An 18,200-nucleotide genomic window follows, 5' to 3' on the forward strand; every position below is an offset into this window, starting at 1 on the left:
GGCCGGGCCGCAGCCCCCAGCGCGCTGCGGAGACTCGGGCCCCGGGGCCGGGCCGGGCGGGCTGCCAGGGCTGAAGGCGCCGGTCTCTCCTCCGGGCGGCAGGGCGCGCTCGCTGCGGGCTCCGGCCCTCCGAGCCGCGGCTGCTCGTTGTCAGGGGCGGCCCCGGCCCGCGGCTGCCGACCGAGCCGGTTGCTAAGGCCGAGGCGCGGACTGGAGGTGAGGCCGGCGCCGGATCCTGTCGCTGGGCCCCCGACCCACCGCGGCCAGGGCCCCCCGTCCCCGGGTCGCTCGGCCTCTGACTCGCTCCCCTGCCCGTAGGGTCACTGAGCCCCCCCTTGTTCGTCTAGGCGCCCCCCCCGCCCTTAAGTGTGTGATCACATCCCGCGGGCACTGCCCCCCCCCCGTGCATCCCCCTGCAAACACACGCAGAGTGTGAGACACACACACACACACACACACTGCCCGTGTTCCCCCAGACACAAACCCACTGGCGTGTCTCACCGCCATATCGACAGACACAGTCTGCCCCCATCTCTGTGTCTGCCCCCCCCCAATATAGACACACACACAGTATCTGTGTCCCACCCCGCATATGCACACACACTTCCCGGCCGTGACAGAAGTGTTTTGAACACTAGCACTATCGGCCCCAACTCGGGGGGGTCCTGCCCCTGGAAAGGGGAGCTGCTGGGGTGGCCTTTCCTAACCAGGCTATTTAGACACTGTCCATCAGGTCACTGAAAAGTCCCAGCCCCTTTGGATAAAAGTTGTTTTCCCAGGCGCTGGGAGTGACTGGCCCTTTTGTGGGGTAGCATAGTGTTAGGGTTGAACCGGAATTAAGGCCCAATCTGGAGTCCTTCTTTTCTTTAGTTAATAAAGAAACCCTGCCTTTATTCTCTCCAGGCTCCTATGCTGCTCCAATCACCAGAGTAGTTTTAATAAAATTTTATTATTTGCATTACCAGCAGAACTTCTCTTACAAGTACCTTAGAAAATAATAGGTGGGATGGTGATTTGAACCCATGCGTCTCAAAGGGTTTTAGATTATTTTGGTTTAGCTCTAAATTGGTTAGGAACAGTAACATGAAGTAAGCCGCTCTTCAACCAAAATAAGAGGGGTTTGCACCAGGTCAACAAGTTATGCAAGCTTGTGTACAGGTGAGGCCTACGTTTCATACGGCTCCTCTGAGGCAGGTAAGTAGTAGTATGCCCATTTTACAGGTGAGTAAATTTCCGGAGGGGTTAAAGGTCATAAAGCTCCTAGTAAATGTTTGGTGCCTTGGTGAATGCAGGAATAGAATATCATTCCAGACTCCCAGCCACTGGAGAACATACACACAGGGCCGGCTCTAGGCACCCGCAAACCAAGCATGTGCTTGGGGCGGCTCAATTCCAGGGGCAGCAGGATCCCAAGACTGTCCCCCATAGAGGGGCACATATAACTCCTAATGCTGCTGCAGCTAATGGAGAGACTTCAGCTCAAGTGGTAGTGGCCTATGTGTTGTGTAGCCACAGGTCTACCTTAATTGATGATGGTGATACAGGCTCATTACAAAACCTGAGACCATTGAAAACTTACTGATTTCTGATGCTGAATGTTTTACCTACCTGCATTACTGAATCACCTCACAGAGTGACCATCTGAAAGCCTAAAAGATTAAGGTGGTAACTTGTATGTGGTTTTAATTTCCATTTCCTGCTTTGCTAAAGCAAACGAACATCCTGTCCTGTAAAACGCATGGTGGGAATTTATTTCCAGTTCTGTCACATACAGTCCTTGGGAAGTCACTTCACTCTTCTGGGCCTAAATTTCCCCTTCTGTAAAATGGAAATAACACTGACCTTTCTTACAGGGGGCTTGTTGAGGTTTGGAAAATGCTTTGAGATCCTCTGATGGAAGGTGCCATGCAAGAGCATGATTTTATTGTGTTTATAGTATATGGCTCAGGAGGTTGTTACAGTTCTGTTTCTTTTGGGCAATTGCAGGTTTCTTACCTCTAAGGCCATGCATCTTGCTACTCACGTAACTTTCCTGTATTCTTGGCAAAAGACTCAGGTGTATTCACATTCCTGATCTCTGTGTTTTGGTTCAAACACCTGAACGTACCACCCTGGGAGCCAAAACGATACAGTAAAGGAAGATGACTCTTTGAGGGACTGACTCTATGGAGAGGAGTCCATAACCGGTACATGGGAGGAGAATGAACCCTCCAAATGGATTTTCTCCACATGCAGTGGCATGTATTACTTCGAGCACAGAGGGCAGAGTGCTACAGGACCAGCAAGTGAAGAAGGCTGGTGGAGCTATGAGGAAGGAGGCTGGTGACAGCAGGGTGCTTGCACTTGAGGACCATCCAGACATAGAATCCTTTTTAAATGACACCTTAAGGTTTCCCCCTGATGAAATCAAACCCAATATGAAGATTAAATCTGTCACCCCGAAGCCTCCCAGGAAACCCAGGATGGCGCGAGCATCATCTCTTGATGAGAAAAGCTGGAGGAGAAGGAGAGTGTTTAGAACGAGTCAGGAAAATCTGATCGATCCCAGTGAGACAAGCTCCTCCAATGGCTCTCTCCAGGAGTCGTCCCTGAGTCCTCCCACCAGGAGCAGAGTGGTACTCAATGGTGATCAGCGTTCTTTGCACAACTTGCAGGATGCCTCGGAACCAAGCCCTTATGGGAAGAACGAGGGTAGCATTTCTGATTCCGAGAAACAGGTCTCGGAGGTTCCCAGTGTCTCTGTGGGGCTTATGCAGGGGAAAGAAATTTCAGGCAGCAAACCCCGGCTGTCCAAAATAACACCCCCTCGACCGCTGCCCCCCCTGGAACTCAGCGTGGCCTCTCACGTGCTGAGGACAGCTAATAGGATCGACTCAGATTATATGGATTACCAACATTATTCTCAGAGCAGGTTTGAAAGGTTGAGCAGCAGCCTGAGTGACACCGGTCTTCACAACAGCGGGATGGTCTGCGATAGCTGTTCCACGGACTCCATGAAGTCTACGTTCAGCCTGCTCACCCCTCTTCGTGCCAAGGATGTTCGAAACAGGTATATTCTCCATGTTTTCCTAGCAGAGAGAATACAGTATTTGTTACTAGATGGCCAACTGCCTTGCAGAATTCTGTTTGTCTGCAATAAGTAACTTGACCAGTGAGCAAATTATCATTGTTCCCTTATATTCGCTGTCATGGGAAGGGCAAGTGAGTACATTTTTGAATGGCTGCTTTATGGCAAAGCGCCTCAGAACAGCAGCATGTTAGGAAGAAACACTGGGGTTGGATCAATGTGCGTCCAGGTGGTGCAGGGAATATTTTGAGAGCACAAGCATAACATGTAGAAATTGCAGTCACTGGCTGTATTAATCTAAGTTTCATAGCAGAATGCTTTTCACATGCATAGCTGTGAAGGTTAATGTTTTGAACTGTTTTGAAGCTGAAAAGCTCAGAATAAGTGCTAAATATAATGTTGGCTTTTCCATGCTGTAACTTCCTTTCACGTGAAAAATGATTCAAAAGTTAATTACTTTCAGCTTTCTGATAATACACAAGTAGTTGGTTTTGAAGGGGTAATCCCCAAAATCCAGATATTCTAGCTGAAACTACTAGTTAAAACAGGGCTTTTTTCTTTAGTAGAAGCTGCATGATTTTCAGGGATATCTGATCAGAAAACTCCAATGTCCAGTTCATCTTTATTTCCTGTTTCTGGGCAGGAGGAGAAAGTAAACAATTTACCAGGATCCACAAATCAGACAAGAATAGCTTATTAAAGGAGAGGCGCTAAGCACTTGCCATTTCCATTGGCTTCAGTGGGAGCTATAGGGGCTTGGCACCCTTCAGGATCAGCCCCTAACTTAGGCATCTGATCATTTAAGTGGATCTTATGAGTCAAATTGAGATGGCTGGGATCTTGTCAGAACTGGCAAATAGAGTGGTATGAGCCTGGGGGTGTTTGTCCATTGCTAAAAGAGGTCACATAGGGCCAGCCAAGGATTTACCTGCCCGTCTCAGAAGTGAAGAGAATTAGCCAATGAATTGCAGGGGTGACATCATCTGCTAATGTGGTAGAGCAGTGGCAGTTCTCCGTTTTGCTGGAAGTGTGTTCCCGCTAAGGACAAAGCGAGGAGAATGCCTTCCAGCTGCTTGACATTAGCGCAGGCTTTGGCCCCAGTGGCCTCAACTCTCAGTGGTGTCAATGGGAATTGAGGCTGCTCAGTTCCTTACGCGAGGTATGCAGCTTCTCACAGGATCAGGCCGCTTGTCAGCACCTTGTCTCGCAGGAGATTCTAGACTACAGATTTTCTAGAATCCCCTGAGAAGGGAGCACAATTTGCCCTCTCCTCCACTTGCTACTTTCTGGAGTATTTTACAGAAAAGAGTATAAAGAAGGGCTTGTATTCTTTAGAATGAAGAGGGAATCAATCCAAGAAAAGACAGTGAATGAGTGGAATCCCTCTGAAGTCTGTATCTCCAGGAACCCCATGCCTAGAACTAAATGCCAGGTTTTATGAATGACAGGCTGTCGCTCAGAAAGCTAGGGAAATGTTTGAAAAGCAGAGAGAGGCCCAAGTCAAAACCCTCATTTCATGCAATCTCCAGCTTTCAGGGGTGTTTGATAGCTGAGCCCCAAACTGGATCTGAATATTGCCCATTCTCCTACTGTGCTTCCTATGTGTGTCTCTTGCTTCTTTATCCCCCACATTCAGTTGGATTCAACAGTTGTTTTGGAGGGAACAGGCTTGTGAGTCCTCTTTCTCATCTAGTTGCCAGCATAACCCCACTTATACAGCCCTCCAAGCGGAAAGCAGCAACAGATTATTAACAAGTAGCAATTGTCATCATCCAGTTTCTATACTGGGACATTTCCAAACACTAAAGAAGGAAGGTGTTCGATCATCTGTCCGTCCCAGTTGCTGCTTTAATTTTCTTCTTATATTTGAGAATTGTCTAGTTTTATTCAAATGCTCGGTAGCATCTGGAACTCATTGCCACAAGATGATGATGCAGAAAACAGCTTAGCGGGATTCTAAAGCATATTAGACATTCATATGAATAATAAGATTAATAACATATGAGGCTAAATAATTATAAGGGATATAACTCCTCATACCGTAATGTACAAATCAGGTAATTGATGTTAGGAAGAAACTTCCTCTGCAGGCAAGTTATTGCCTACTTATCTGTTTGGGGTTTTCTTGCACCTTCCTCTGAAGCAGCTGTTGGAGATAGGATACAGGGTGAGGTAGACCATTGGTCAGATCCTGCATTCCCTGACATTATGTTGTAATCATTAATTGCAGGGCTTAAGGCTCCACAGACTAAACCAGATTAGAAGTATTAATTCAGCCTGCTCTCCTTTCATGAGCGTCCCTGCTGAACCCCGACCATTCCTAGCAGCAGATTCCCTGCAGGACTCATGGGAGGAGTTGGGGAAATCCAACTGTTTCAAATTGCACATACTGTTTTATTTAGGGCTCCAGAAACCTTTTATTTAGAAAAATCTTATTGAAGTGAGAATAAGATTATCTGAATTTGACTCCTTAGTTCCCTGCACCCTAATGCAGGAACTATGGTAATTTTTTTATTTTATGAGGTGAACTAGTTCATATTATATTGGGAGCTAGTTCTTGGTGGGGCTCGGTCATCAAACCAGTCACACTATTTGTTCCCATGTATGAGTTTAGTACTGGAAGAAAAAACAATCTGTACAACCACACACCAGGTACAGCACAGGTAACATCACTGCAAGCGTCCCCGACACTGATGCGCCAGTGTGTCCTTGCCCTGACTGAAAGAGACTAGGGACAAGAGGCTAGTTCAGTGTTCATGGTTCATTCAGTCCTTGAACGCTCCACTGAGATTAACATTAAAGGTGACATTCAGGGGTACTTTTTGTGGGAACTGAACTCTACCTACCAAATTCATTTTCCACAAGCCAGTGTTGGCAGATGGTAGGAACTTCTGTTCATACCAACCTGCGTTGTGTTTGAATTGGTGACCTACAGAGGTGCAGCTACATACCATTTCCAAGTGCCTGAGTTGTCAATTGACCCTCCTCCCAAATTCATTTTATTTAGAAAATTTCAGCCAGAGATGATTCTCCTTTTCCTCTGCCGAATAACTAATAAACTAGCTTATAACATCCCATCTGTCGACCGTGTTGGTATACTTATATGGCACCCAGTGTTGTGGTAGTGGAGCATTGTCAGAGCGATCCAGAAGCTAGATGAGAGTTTTCTCCTCTGAGTTGGAATACAATTTTAACTGGAGCCTGACTGGATACTTCTGTTAGATATACAGCAAAATGTGGGTGGGCTCTAATACATTCTTTCTGGTTAGAGTGTTCCTTCCTGGAGTTCCGTCCATTCCTCTTCCGCAAGATGACTGGACACGTGTTCCTCCAGAGCTTCCTGACACCAACCTCAGCATTGGTCAGAGGCTGAGTGGGGATCGCTTGAGAGAATTGCAAGCAACTTTGGCAGTGCTCAGAGAGAGCTCTCTAAATTGGATGTTGTAACTGAAAAGAGTGTTAATACAACCTGGCTGTTTAAAAACGTCCCTTCTGGTTTAGTGTATAGTCAGGAAGCTTGCATGCTGTGAAACAGAATCCTGAGTGTTCTGTTCCTCCATAAGAAGACCTCTGAGAACTCCAAGCTACTCTGCTTTGTGTTGTGTGCTTCAGAGCTTCAGTGTCTCGTGCTTAGGGCCTGGTGCTCCCTCAGGCGATGAGGATCTCATCAGATCTGCCAAGCTAAAGCAGGCTTGGGCCAGTTCAGTACTTCACTTCAGTGGGGATGAAAACCCCCAAGGAGCTGCAGAAAGTAGTATTAGTGATTCAGTACATTGCATTATTCCTGCTGACCGGTGCCCAGGGGTTATAGTAGAACTGTGCTGCTAGAATTGTTGTCTCTTGACTAAGCTATCAAACAAACCTGACCGCTTGTGGGTGTTAAAAAGCCTTGTGGCACGTTTCACAAGAGAGTGTATGGACCCTGGTGTTCTGGCCAGATTCCTCTTGCGGTGTCATGTCTTCTTTCCCTGGAAGCAACTCAATATTTAATGCTGCATTTCCGAAGGCTGTGAACATTAGCTCCTTTTTGAAAGGAACTTGTAATAGACAAAGTACTATAAAACGTTAAATATTGTTAAGATTTGGGTCTGTTCTTGAGTGATGCAAACTAGGATTCCAGCAACCAGAACATTTGCTTATTTGCCTTTTTAAGAATATGGAGTTTTAAAACTCCATTTCCCTCTCCCTGTTTCACAGAAGCTATTTGGAAGGCAGCCTTCTAGCTAGTGGTGCATTGCTGGGAGCAGAAGAACTGAGCAGATATTTCCCTGATCGGAGCATTGGTATATTTGTGGCCACCTGGAACATGCAAGGCCGGAAGGTGGGTACATGAATCTCCTGAATTTGGCTCTTGGCGGTGCATGTTTCCCCCTGTGTTTGTTAAACGGACTAGCGCCACTGCTTCTTGCGAAATTGTCACTTCCAATATATTTATGATGTTGATCCTCATCTGCCTGAGTAGCTTAGTCTCTATGTCCTTGGATCCTCTTGCACATGCTCAGTTGAGTAGATGTGACGGTTGTAATGGTGAAATTCTGTGAACTGTAGTATTTGGTAAATAGAGAGCAGGAAGCGGGGAGCTGCCGCTTTTTTATTAGTATTGTGAGTGCTCCCTAGGGCCTCAGTTAGGATTGGGGCCCTATTAATCTGTGTGATGCACAATTGCTTATGGAGAGAATGTTTTTGAAGGGGACATAATCATAACTACATCTCTGCACAGCAGAGAAACCTGAGATTGCTGCAGCCAAGTGACTTAGGGACAGAACCGGAGAGAGACTGAGGAACACTAGGTGAGTTCAAAGGGGGATGCAGGTGCTTGGCACCTCTTGGGATCAGGACCTTAAAGAGGTCTGTATATTAGCCTCTAAACTCTTCTTAAATAAATATTTGAGAGAAATTAAAAATACACACTAGGCCAAGGCATTCATCGTGTGGCCATGACCAAAACGCTTCACCCCTTCTGTGTCTCAGTTTCCATATCTACAGCCTGGGTACAGTGATGCTTAGTGATGGGGCAGGGAGGTTATTAGACTTGATTAATGTTGGGCGTCTCAGATCTAAAATGCGATGTAAGTGCAAAATATTAGCAGTGGTCGTAAATGATTTATTAACTCATTAAGCTTGAAGCTTTTCTGGATTTTCCCTCCCCTCCTTTTCCAAATGCTAGCATAACAGACGCTGTGCATCTCTTCCTTTTTTTGCAGGAACTTCCAGAGAATCTGGATGACTTCTTGTTCCCATCGGATCCTGACTATGCCCAGGACATGTATGTTATTGGCGTTCAAGAAGGCTGTCCAGACAGGTAGCAGAAACAGCGTAATGAAGAGCCACCCTTGTCACTTGCTAATCACTGCTGGGGTTTTTTTCTTTTTAAATTAGTTTTCAATACACCAAAAACAGAATAAAACCTTGTGCTTTATTTATATTTCATAAATCTGTGAATTTGTCAGTATGAGGAGAAAACGAGTTCTAGGGGGTGTCTTTATTTAACCTCATAGTACCCTAACCGCCTATCACCCCCCAAAGTTTGGGCGTGGTACTCCTCTCACTGAGGGCAATAGCAAAACTCTCTTGATTTCAGTGGGAACCTCCAGCGCTGCTGCTGACTTGGGTGACCTTAAGCAGGTTAGCTTCCCAGGGCACTGCGAGGCGTCAGGCTGGATGTAAGGTGCTGTGGATGTGCATTCATTCTTAGCATCCTGCCAAGGGTTTCAGAATCCTTCTGGCAGTTCCTGTGATCTACTGATATGTAAAACTATGTCCGAGTAAAGCTGCTGCATGCAACCGACAAGGTGCTTCCTCTGTTTGCCTATAGGTTTTATAGTCCTCAATTTAAAAAGCTGTTTGTCTTCAGATCAGCCCAGTGCGCCATTGTTTTGGCAGAGGAGGTACCCTTATATGGTAGCGGTTGCTGCACCCTCACACTGCTGGTTCCCCCCACTGCCTGCTCATTCCATTGTCTTCCTCATCACCATCACCTTCACCTTCCTCCTCATCACCAGTGGGCATCATTCTGGCACCTCCCAAGGGCTACATCTCTCTCTCCTACTGCCCACAGGCTGACAACTCTTCCCCTCCACCTTGTCGTGTAGTTGTGATGTAGCCATGGTGCTTTTGTTGTCTCCCATAGAAGAGCGTGGGAGATCCGTCTGCAGGAGACGCTGGGGCCCCATTACGTCATGCTGTACTCAGCTGCACACGGAGTTCTCTACATGTCAGTGTTCATAAGAAGAGACCTCATCTGGTTCTGCTCAGGTATGTTGTTAATTAAGCGCTGGAGATTACAGAGAGGGAAAAATTGCGCTGTCACTGTGTGGGACAGGGAGGCTTGTAATGATGGGTGGAAACCTCCGAGAGTGGCATCAGTTAAAGGTATAAATTCCCCTTACCTGCTGAAAGTGTCTGTGATGCCCAAACTCTGATCAGTAGCCTGCCATGCCAAATAGGACCAGGCCTTTTGAGAGCTCCATGGGGGTTGTGAGCGCTAAGCACCTCTTGGGAGCAGGGTAACCTATGTATTTATTATGAACCACAAGCCAGAGGGGATGGCTTTCAGGACTAAGCCTCTGGACTCCCTTCAGGGTGGGTGCATCCTTTCATCCTTCTGAAGGCTAGACTCCCAGATAGACAAGCTGAGTGACATTCGTTTTGCTACATCTCTCTCGCAGATGGCACCTTGACAGCAGAGGTCTTGTCTGTGCCACGTGGACCTTCACAAACCTATGGCACTTGCTAGGTGTTTTCCCTACGTCCTGAGCCAGAATATTCCCCCACTCCACGGTTGTGTGGTGGTGTGTGTTCCTGTTAACTGCCTGGCTGGGCCCCTGCCGGAGGGCGGGTGTATTGCAATGATGCTGGGCATGTACAGTTTGTAAAGTGAGCTGGGATCCTCGGAGCCCTATCAAACAATGCAGCAGTCTGATTAAATGACTGCCCCTCCTCCCTTCCCGTCCTCTTTCCTCCCCACAGTGCAGTTTCAATGGGCTTCCTGTAGCAGCAGCAGCAGCTTCTCTTTCCCTTCTCCCTACAGAGGTGGAATATGCCACTGTGACCACTCGCATTGTGTCTCAGATCAAAACCAAGGGAGCCCTGGGAATCTGCTTCACGTTCTTTGGGACTTCCTTCCTCTTCATCACGTCCCATTTCACATGTGAGTCAGTTACTTACTTAACACAAATGTCCTGCTTGGGGGGGGAAATTGCTTCACCTGGCTTACAAGATGCATGTGCCCATTTGCTGTATTACTTACTGCTCTAAGGCGGACTCTGACATGGAGCTTCTGTGTTTTGCTCTTCACACTGGTAAAGTGTATGAATTCCTTATTTTAATCTACTCTTTGCCATAGCGCACCCCACCATTTAAGCTGTGAGCAAACCCAGTGTGGAATGAACTCCTTGTTGGCATGTCTGAACTACTGCTTCTGCCTTCACTGCGTTTCTGAGATCTGAGCCTTTCCCTCTAACCACGCAGCTAAAACCCTCCTCTTCTGGCTTTATTACTGTAGGCTCTTCTGTGGTCTTCCAACACTCCCTCTGCCCCCTCCAGTTCATACAGAGAACAGCTGCTAAAATCCTCTCCTGCCTCTCATTCCATCCCACCTGCTTTGAATCCCTCCAGTGACTCCTTTCTTCTCCGTTGCATCAAATTCAGGCTCCTTGTTTTTGAGGCTGCTGCTCCTCATCTATCTCCCCTTGTCTCTCATCATTTTGTCCCATTCCTATCTCCTCTGCTTTGCCAGTGATGCCAGGCTTATCCCCATTTGTCCAGCTCTCCCACACCTGTCTCCTTCCACACTCTCCCCTACATAGAGAATGAGGGCTGGTCTACAAAGTGACTCCCCTCCCCTCATTTAAATCTCTTCTGAAGATCACTCCTACCGACTAGGTCACCTCCATGAACATTACATTCATGAATCCTGAGAGTTAACTGCTCCTTCATGCAGAGGGGTGGTGATGCTTAAGGACACTGGATTTGAAGCTGAGGATTGCAGGGTTGGGAAGTATGAGGGAAGGGAAGTCACAAACCAAACATCTACTGACACACCAAATGCTCTGTATGTTGTGTCCCCTTTCCCCATCCCTCACCTGTTGCTGCCTTTTTAGTTTGTACTCTCTTCAGGGTAGGGACCATCTCATCCTACATGTTTAGAAAGTGCCCAGCACATTTTGAACTCTGCCACAATCATTCTACATAATAATGATCCATGGCGATTGAATTCAAATTCTGCACAAAATCTCCATCTTTCCACATGAATTTGCAGTGTTTATGCATCTCTCTTTCAGCCGGCGATGGTAAAGTATATGAGAGGATACTGGACTACAATAAAACCATCCAAGCACTTGCACTTCCCAAGAACGTCCCAGATACAAATCCCTATCGATCCAGCCCTTGTGAGTAACTTGATGTGAACAGAATCCATGTCTCTGGGCATGTGTATGCGTGCGCCTGCGCGGCTAGTGGAAGGATTTGTGGGTTAACTTGCTGCTCCACCCCAAAGCAGAAATGGGGCTGATGGCCTGTCTGACTTGGCTTTGCAGCCGATGTCACAACTCGGTTCGACGAGGTGTTCTGGTTTGGAGACTTCAATTTCCGACTAAACAAGGATCGTGAGAGCGTGGAGTCAATCCTGAACCAGCATCTAGAAAAAGATATGTCCAAGCTACTGCAGTATGACCAGCTCATTAAAGAAATGAATGATGGTAAGGGACTTGCTGCCTTCCCCTCTACTCCTAGTCCCCACTGACTGGAGATTTCCAAGCATGTGAATGTCTGGGCCTGCTAAACCCAGGGTTGTGAGTTCAATCCTTGAGGGGGCCACTTAGGGATCTGGGGCAAAAATCAGTATTTGGTCCTGCTAGTGAAGGCAGGGGGCTGGACTCGATGACCTTTCAGGGTCCCTTCCAGTTCTATGAGTTAGGTATATCTCCATATATTTACTTCTTGGATAGCCACTGAAATAAGTGAGGGCGTTGTCTCTGGAAAGGGAAAGCCAATAGCTTTCAAATCTAATGACACTTCAAAGTAGGGGAGTAGGAATGTGAATTCTTGGGTTCTGCCTGACATGCCACATGCTCCTGCCAAGGTAGTCAATTATTATGAATCATGTCTATTATGGCAGAGCCTACGGGCCAGCCAAGACTGGGCCCCATTGTGCCAGGTGCTGCACAAACACAGGGTAAAAGATGGTCCTTCCCCAAAGAGTTTACAGTCTAAACAGACAAGAGAAACGCAGGCAGAACACACAAGTGAACAATGTGATGGCAGCAAATGTCATGTTAATTCCACCACCTGGGTCCTAGCGCCCCTGGAGTTCGGGGGAGTCTCCCCTGCACTTAGGTGGGGTGTGGTTTGCCTCCGTTTACTGCTCTGTAAACTGGAGATAATTCCCACCTGTCTCACAGGGGTGCTTAGAGCTGATTGATTTGCAAAGCATGCAGAGGGTTTCAATGGAAGGTACCATAAACATGCCAAGGATTAGTTCTCCAGTCTTTTAAATGTTCCCTTATAGATTCACCCTTAATCTGAACAGACTTTAACTAACCCCCCTGTCTGGGTCCGGTTTTGTATCCCTGTGTGTTGCTGGTTTAGTTTCTAGCTGTGATTGCCACACTGTTTTTAAAATGTGTGTTGTAAATGCCCAGATGCGGTTATGCTCAGTTACGAGGCAAGAATCACTTTGTTCTTCATGCTGCCTCCCCTTCCCCTGCAGGGGCTATTTTCAAAGGGTTCCAGGAGGCCGCCATTCATTTCCGCCCTTCCTATAAGTTCGATATAGGGCAGGATTGCTACGACACCACTTCCAAGCAGAGGACGCCTTCGTACACGGTACTGGGTTACTTATAAACACGCTTCTGGGGTGGGAATGGACTAACAATCCTCCTTCGCCACTGTAACGGGTTCCCTGCTCGTGGCGGGGGCTCCTCCTCCTGACTGCATCTGGGAAATAGCTCTGCGTGGTCTGACGCCCTTCCGGCCGCTCGTGTGGCCCCTCTCATGCTCCAGTGCTTCCTCTTTATGGCTTGGCCCTCCGGCCAGGTCACTAGAGTTTCCCTTCTGGGGTATCAGTCTCACTGGACTGGTGGACCGGCTATCATTCCCAGCAGTCCTCCAATTCAAGACTATGCCACTTCCCCAGTGGAGGATGGGGGAACCTGGGCCCATGCACTACTCTGGGTTCTAGCTCAGGGACCCTCGAATCAGCGGCCATGGTCTGTACCATCCAAAACCTTGCTGCTATTTCCTTGGGCCGCTTCCGCTTCACCGCCGTTCTGGGTAAACCCCGACTTCCTGACCAGGGCTTCTACTCTCCCCTTGGGTCTCTTCCTTTCCCTCTGTCAGCCCAGAGTGACTGCAGGCTTCCTGGCCTTATGCCAGCCCCGCCTGCTCCTGCCTAGCTGGGCCTCAGCCTCTCTGTGCTTGCTTGTCAAGCCTAGCTCTCCTTCACCCCTCTGAGCCACATAGACGCTTTCCAGGCTAGTGTGGGGTGAACATCCCATCACAGCTGGATAGCAGTTCTCTAAGGGAGGAAATCCACCTATCATGGGGGACTGATGGGATGCCCTTCCCATCGCCGTGCGTCTACCTGATCAAACAGCCATGCTGGGAACTTCCACGTCATCCTAAGCAGAGTGGCGCATAGGGGGTGGGGTAGGGGAAGGGTCACTGGCTGCTCAAATACATGGATCTAGGCGCCCCAGTCCCCTGCCAGATAGCAGGTGAGATGTGGCAGGGACAGCTATCCCTCTTTGAGTCCAGAGGGTCAGCCATGGAAGCTCATCGAGAGGGAATTCTCACCCACACATAGAGCTGTATGCAAAGCAGATCCTTGGCTTCGCAGTGCCAGATATGTATGCTTCAGTGTGCTGCCTCCATCCCAGGGTGCTAGGACAGGGGAGAATGAGTCCTACGCAGGGCTCTGAGTTCCTTTGATTGCAAGGCACTTCTAAAAGTGGAGGGTTTTAAATTAACCTGTGTCTTTAGCGAACAAATGTTTCTCTCCAGGGCAGATAAGGAAAGGGGAATGACCATCTGCTTCCTTCCTTCTTCCTCTCTCGGCCTCCCAGGATCGAGTGATCTACAGGAGCCGTCACAAGGATGACATCCACGCAGTGAAGTACTCCTCCTGTTCCGTGGTCAAAACGTCAGACCACAGGCCAGTGTACGGGCTGTTCCGGGTGAAAGTGAGGCCCGGCAGAGACAAGTCAGTGACCTGTTTGTTTATCTACGCATGCGATCAGGCTGCACTGATTTCCTAGGACATGTTTCCAGTCAGGAATTTGTGGCTTATGTTGTCACAAGAGCTCCTGAGATGGAATGAATCCCCTGTAACTCACTGCAGTGTATTTGCTCTCTGTGTAATGTTTGGCCCCAGCGCTGAAAACAATAAAAAGCATTTAACCCAGCCTGGCCATAGCAGAATCCCTCCTGCTAGTCCCCTTGGTCCTTCTGAGGGATAACTTGAGTCCAGTGCATTTACCACGTAGGCATGCTCACCTGAGAGACAGCTCTCATTGCCCTTTATCAAGGAAATAGGGGGGCTGCCCTTTTCCCCCTCCCCAGAAGTGGTTGCGTTTCAGTAGAGCTGTATGTATACAGCTTGCTAAGCACCTTGGGATCCTTTAGGATTCATAACCCTAGAGAAATGTAAATAGAAATCAGTCTCTAACATTTTAACAGCTTGTAAACATTAGTTGGTTTGAATCCACGAAGCTGGCAAGTTTCATGCCCAAGTAATTAAAAATGTAAAAGAATCTATAAATTAGAAAACAGTGCTGACTGGGTGTTTGGGAAGTCAGTGCCGTTAAAATTGCTGTTTGTTCGGTTTCAGATGTGGGTGGGGTTGTGCCTGCCCACCCCGAGTTCAATAGGTGCTCTGTTGTGTTGTGGGTGTAATATGACCATGTCAACATGATAAATACAGAGATGTTGCTGATTCCATGAAGGCAGACAGGTTTGGTGCATTGCTCCCATTCTTCTGCTCCCTGGCTACGGGATGGGAGGTAACGTATGGGCTCAGGAGGAAGAGGAAAGCTTTCCGACTCTGCATAAGTAAACTCCATCTTAGCCTGAGTGGAAGAACTGGGACGAGCTGTGGAGTGACTTTTCTTGGAAGTGAGAGAACGAGACTAGCAGGACCAGTTCATAGTTAAAAGAAACAATAAAGGTTTGGTTAGCCGTTTGACTGACAGTCATATGCTTAAGAGCCCAGGGCTGACAGCAGCTTCCTCATGTATGTCTCCCATTAATACTGGAAGTTTCATGCTCCGTTTGAGGGTATGTTTTCCTTTTACTACTCAATCTAGCCTCTCCAAACAAGCCTAACTTGCTGCGACGGTAGAGAAACACTTAGTTTCACTTAATGTTAGAGCAACAGGCAGGTGCCTTAGTGCGAGAGAAAATGGAAAAGTTCATTCTTGCTGCTGTTGGGTCCTACACTAATCATGGAGCTCTAAGCCAATGTAAGTTGTGCGCATTGCACAAATCTAACAGCTTTTCTTTATATTGTAGCATCCCGCTTGCTGCAGGGCAGTTTGACAGAGAACTTTATTTAATCGGAATAAAGAGACGAATTACAAGGGAACTTCAGAAGCGGCAGGAGATAAAGGACCAAAAATCCAGCAGCGTCTGTACTGTTTCCTGACCTTAAAGCCCAGCAACAAGCTTGTAAATGGTGCCCTAAAGGAGGACTTCAGACCCAGGCAAAGAGGACTTGATTCCATGGCTGCAGAGGTACAGCTCAAGAGGAAGGGGTCTTGGTTTGAGCACCAGCACGACAGTTGATGTGGCCTGTATCACATGTCTTAAACTTCAGCTCTCACGTTTCATTTGCATGAGCTAATCCAAGGAACTTGAGTGCTTTTGCTGAAGAGGAAGGCAGTAAATATTCAGAACAGATGCCCCTGCTTATTCAATCAGGTCACTTTTAGCAACACTTCCTTTGCAAGCAGCAGGATGCAGTTAGGTGGCAACGTTGGCCATACCAAAGACAAGATGCCCCATTGGGTGCATTGTATTCTGAGTGGTTACTCAAGGACATTTTTCAAAAAGGAGACAATTGTGGTTCCATCTGTTTTATTCAGTCTGTTCTGGATACTTGCTTTGTAAGTATCCATCTCAGGAGGGCATTGATGTCAGCTGTTTATTTCTTTCCGTATAGCCCAATGTACAGTGTTCTGTAAAATACCGAAGGGGACCAACGAGAGAACCTGAGCAGTCTCTCCCAGCTTGATGCTTGCTCATAATAGTTTTGCTGTTGTGGGCCACTGCAGCAAGATCTGTATGGATGTACAGTAATCAAGGTGCATTTGAGACGGCCTTTTAATTAGTATTTATTTTGACTACTTCTGTTGTTGCTAAGGGTGCATATTAATCTCTCAAACCAGCACATGTCCTTGGATAAAGTCAGGCTTTCTGAACCAATGTTCATATCGTAATTTATGGATCCTCTGCAGGAGAGATCCAGTTTCTACTTCAGTGAGAAACTGGCCACAAGCTTGCAGCAGCAAGAGACGCTGCAGCTGAAATCAGTGGCGTTAATGTGTAAAAATCTAGCAAAAAGTGATTTACTGTAGAAGTAAAGCCAGCACTAAGGAAAGCTACTTTGGGATGGTGAAAAAAATCTGTTTTGACCTTTGGGAGATATTCAGAGCAAGAACCAGGACTCAGAAGAACTCAGTTCTGTTCTTTCTCTGATTCTCAGTTTGGAGAAGTTCTGTCCCCCCTGTGGTTGTTTCCCAGTCCGCAAAATGTGGAGAATTTCTCTCTCTAATGGGGCTTTTTCTGGAGATAAAGGCACTCTAAGTGTCAAGTATTACAATGGTAAAATGTACATGACAGTTAATACTGTAAAACTTCTCATGGGCATACCTTGCTTGAATCATTAGCTAAAGTTAACACTTTTTAAACCACATCACTACTGGAAATACAAAGCAAATGGTTTGGAGGAAGCTCCACTGTAATTAGGTGTTTGGCGATCACCTACTTCCACAAAAAAACTTTGGATGAAAAGATATATTTTAGAACATGAACAATATTGTGATAATTCCCAACTCTGAGAAGAAAACCTATGAGAAGTGCTACTGTTCATTGATTTATTACCAATCATCTTTTCATGTTTTAAACAAAAATTCTGCTCTCAGTAATCATGTATCAATCCCTCCTTGAGCAAAACTTTCATTGTGGTATCTGAGGGTAGAATTGTTATATGTGTAGGAGAGAAAATAAGAATTGGCTGCTTTATGGAAGGAATATAAGGCTCAATCCTGCAAGGTGCAGAGCACACCAGCCTTGATCCAGCAAGACTGAAGTCTGTGGGACTACTCACATGCTTAAAGTTGAGCATGTGCTTAAGTGCTTTGCTCGACTGACCTGAGCACCTTATGGGCCTGTGGTCCTTAATGTGTCTCCCCATCCCCTTTAAAAAACAAATCAGATTTTGGTTTAAGTGATATTTTCATACTGTAAACATAGCCTAGAAATTAAATTATAAAGAAAAGTCCAACTTTCTGTGTTTTCAGCATTTTCGTATTAAAGCACCTGTTAGTGTGTTTTCTGTCCCAATTTCTTTTTACAAATAAAATGAGGAGCAGATTTTACTCAAATGGCATGGTTTCTAAATTAAGCTTGTTACTGAGAGGTAGATTTCTTGTGGGAACAATACTGAGCTAGAAAAGGGACCTGCTGCCATGTGCCATAAATCCTTTGCTGGGCGAGTGAAGGTCCCTGTGTAGGTGCAGTCGTGACAATATGCATAGCCCTAAGCCTATGGAACCCTGCACATGCTTGGATAAATAGCCCCCAGAGCCTCTGTGAATGTAAAGCCATCTCTGTCTGTGCACAGGACAGATCCAGCCATCAGTCTGAGCTTTTTCTTGTTGGTTCCTTTAAAAAAAAAAAAAAAAAAAGCCCTCAAAACAAAACAGTGCACCTTAAGCTAGAGCCAGCTTTGTTGCTCAGCAACAGCAGAGCCGCGTTCTAGTCAAAGCTGTGACGTGCGCTTACTGGCTGGGCAGCCTGGGGCAAATCATGTCCTCTTTCCTCAGCTGTAAAGTGGGACCCAAGCTTCTTGCTTGCCTTACTAAGTGGTAATGAAGTGCTTTTAAACTAATCCATACACTATCCATTTACCAAAGCA

At 46.9% G+C, this 18,200-nt stretch overlaps 1 protein-coding gene across 2 annotated transcripts; it reads left to right on the plus strand.

Moving 5' to 3' along the window:
• The first annotated feature begins 81 nt into the window (after positions 1-81).
• INPP5E (inositol polyphosphate-5-phosphatase E) lies at positions 82-17,667 on the plus strand. Of its 2 annotated transcripts, XM_008169483.4 has the most exons (11): positions 82-216; positions 1,987-3,049; positions 7,265-7,388; positions 8,272-8,369; positions 9,198-9,322; positions 10,098-10,217; positions 11,350-11,457; positions 11,605-11,766; positions 12,777-12,892; positions 14,131-14,267; positions 15,575-17,667. In XM_008169483.4, the coding sequence occupies exons 2-11, from the start codon at positions 2,202-2,204 to the stop codon at positions 15,705-15,707; spliced, it is 1,971 nt and encodes a 656-aa protein (XP_008167705.2). In that variant the 5' UTR covers positions 82-216; positions 1,987-2,201; the 3' UTR covers positions 15,708-17,667. The 2 variants fall into 2 exon arrangements, with proteins under 2 accessions (XP_008167705.2, XP_042710307.2); XM_042854373.2 differs by lacking the exon at positions 10,098-10,217.
• The last annotated feature ends 533 nt before the right edge of the window (positions 17,668-18,200 follow it).

Source organism: Chrysemys picta, chromosome 18 (assembly GCF_011386835.1).
Source record: "Chrysemys picta bellii isolate R12L10 chromosome 18, ASM1138683v2, whole genome shotgun sequence".
Lineage (NCBI taxonomy): Eukaryota > Metazoa > Chordata > Testudines > Emydidae > Chrysemys > Chrysemys picta.

Bases quoted from the DNA above. Each gene is read 5' to 3' on its own strand.
- INPP5E (XM_008169483.4), top strand. From the start codon at position 2,202: ATGAACCCTCCAAATGGATTTTCTCCACATGCAGTGGCATGTATTACT. The intron at 7,389-8,271 runs GTGGGTACATGA...CTTTTTTTGCAG, and splicing joins GGAACATGCAAGGCCGGAAG to GAACTTCCAGAGAATCTGGA. The intron at 11,458-11,604 runs GTGAGTAACTTG...TTGGCTTTGCAG, and splicing joins TCCCTATCGATCCAGCCCTT to CCGATGTCACAACTCGGTTC.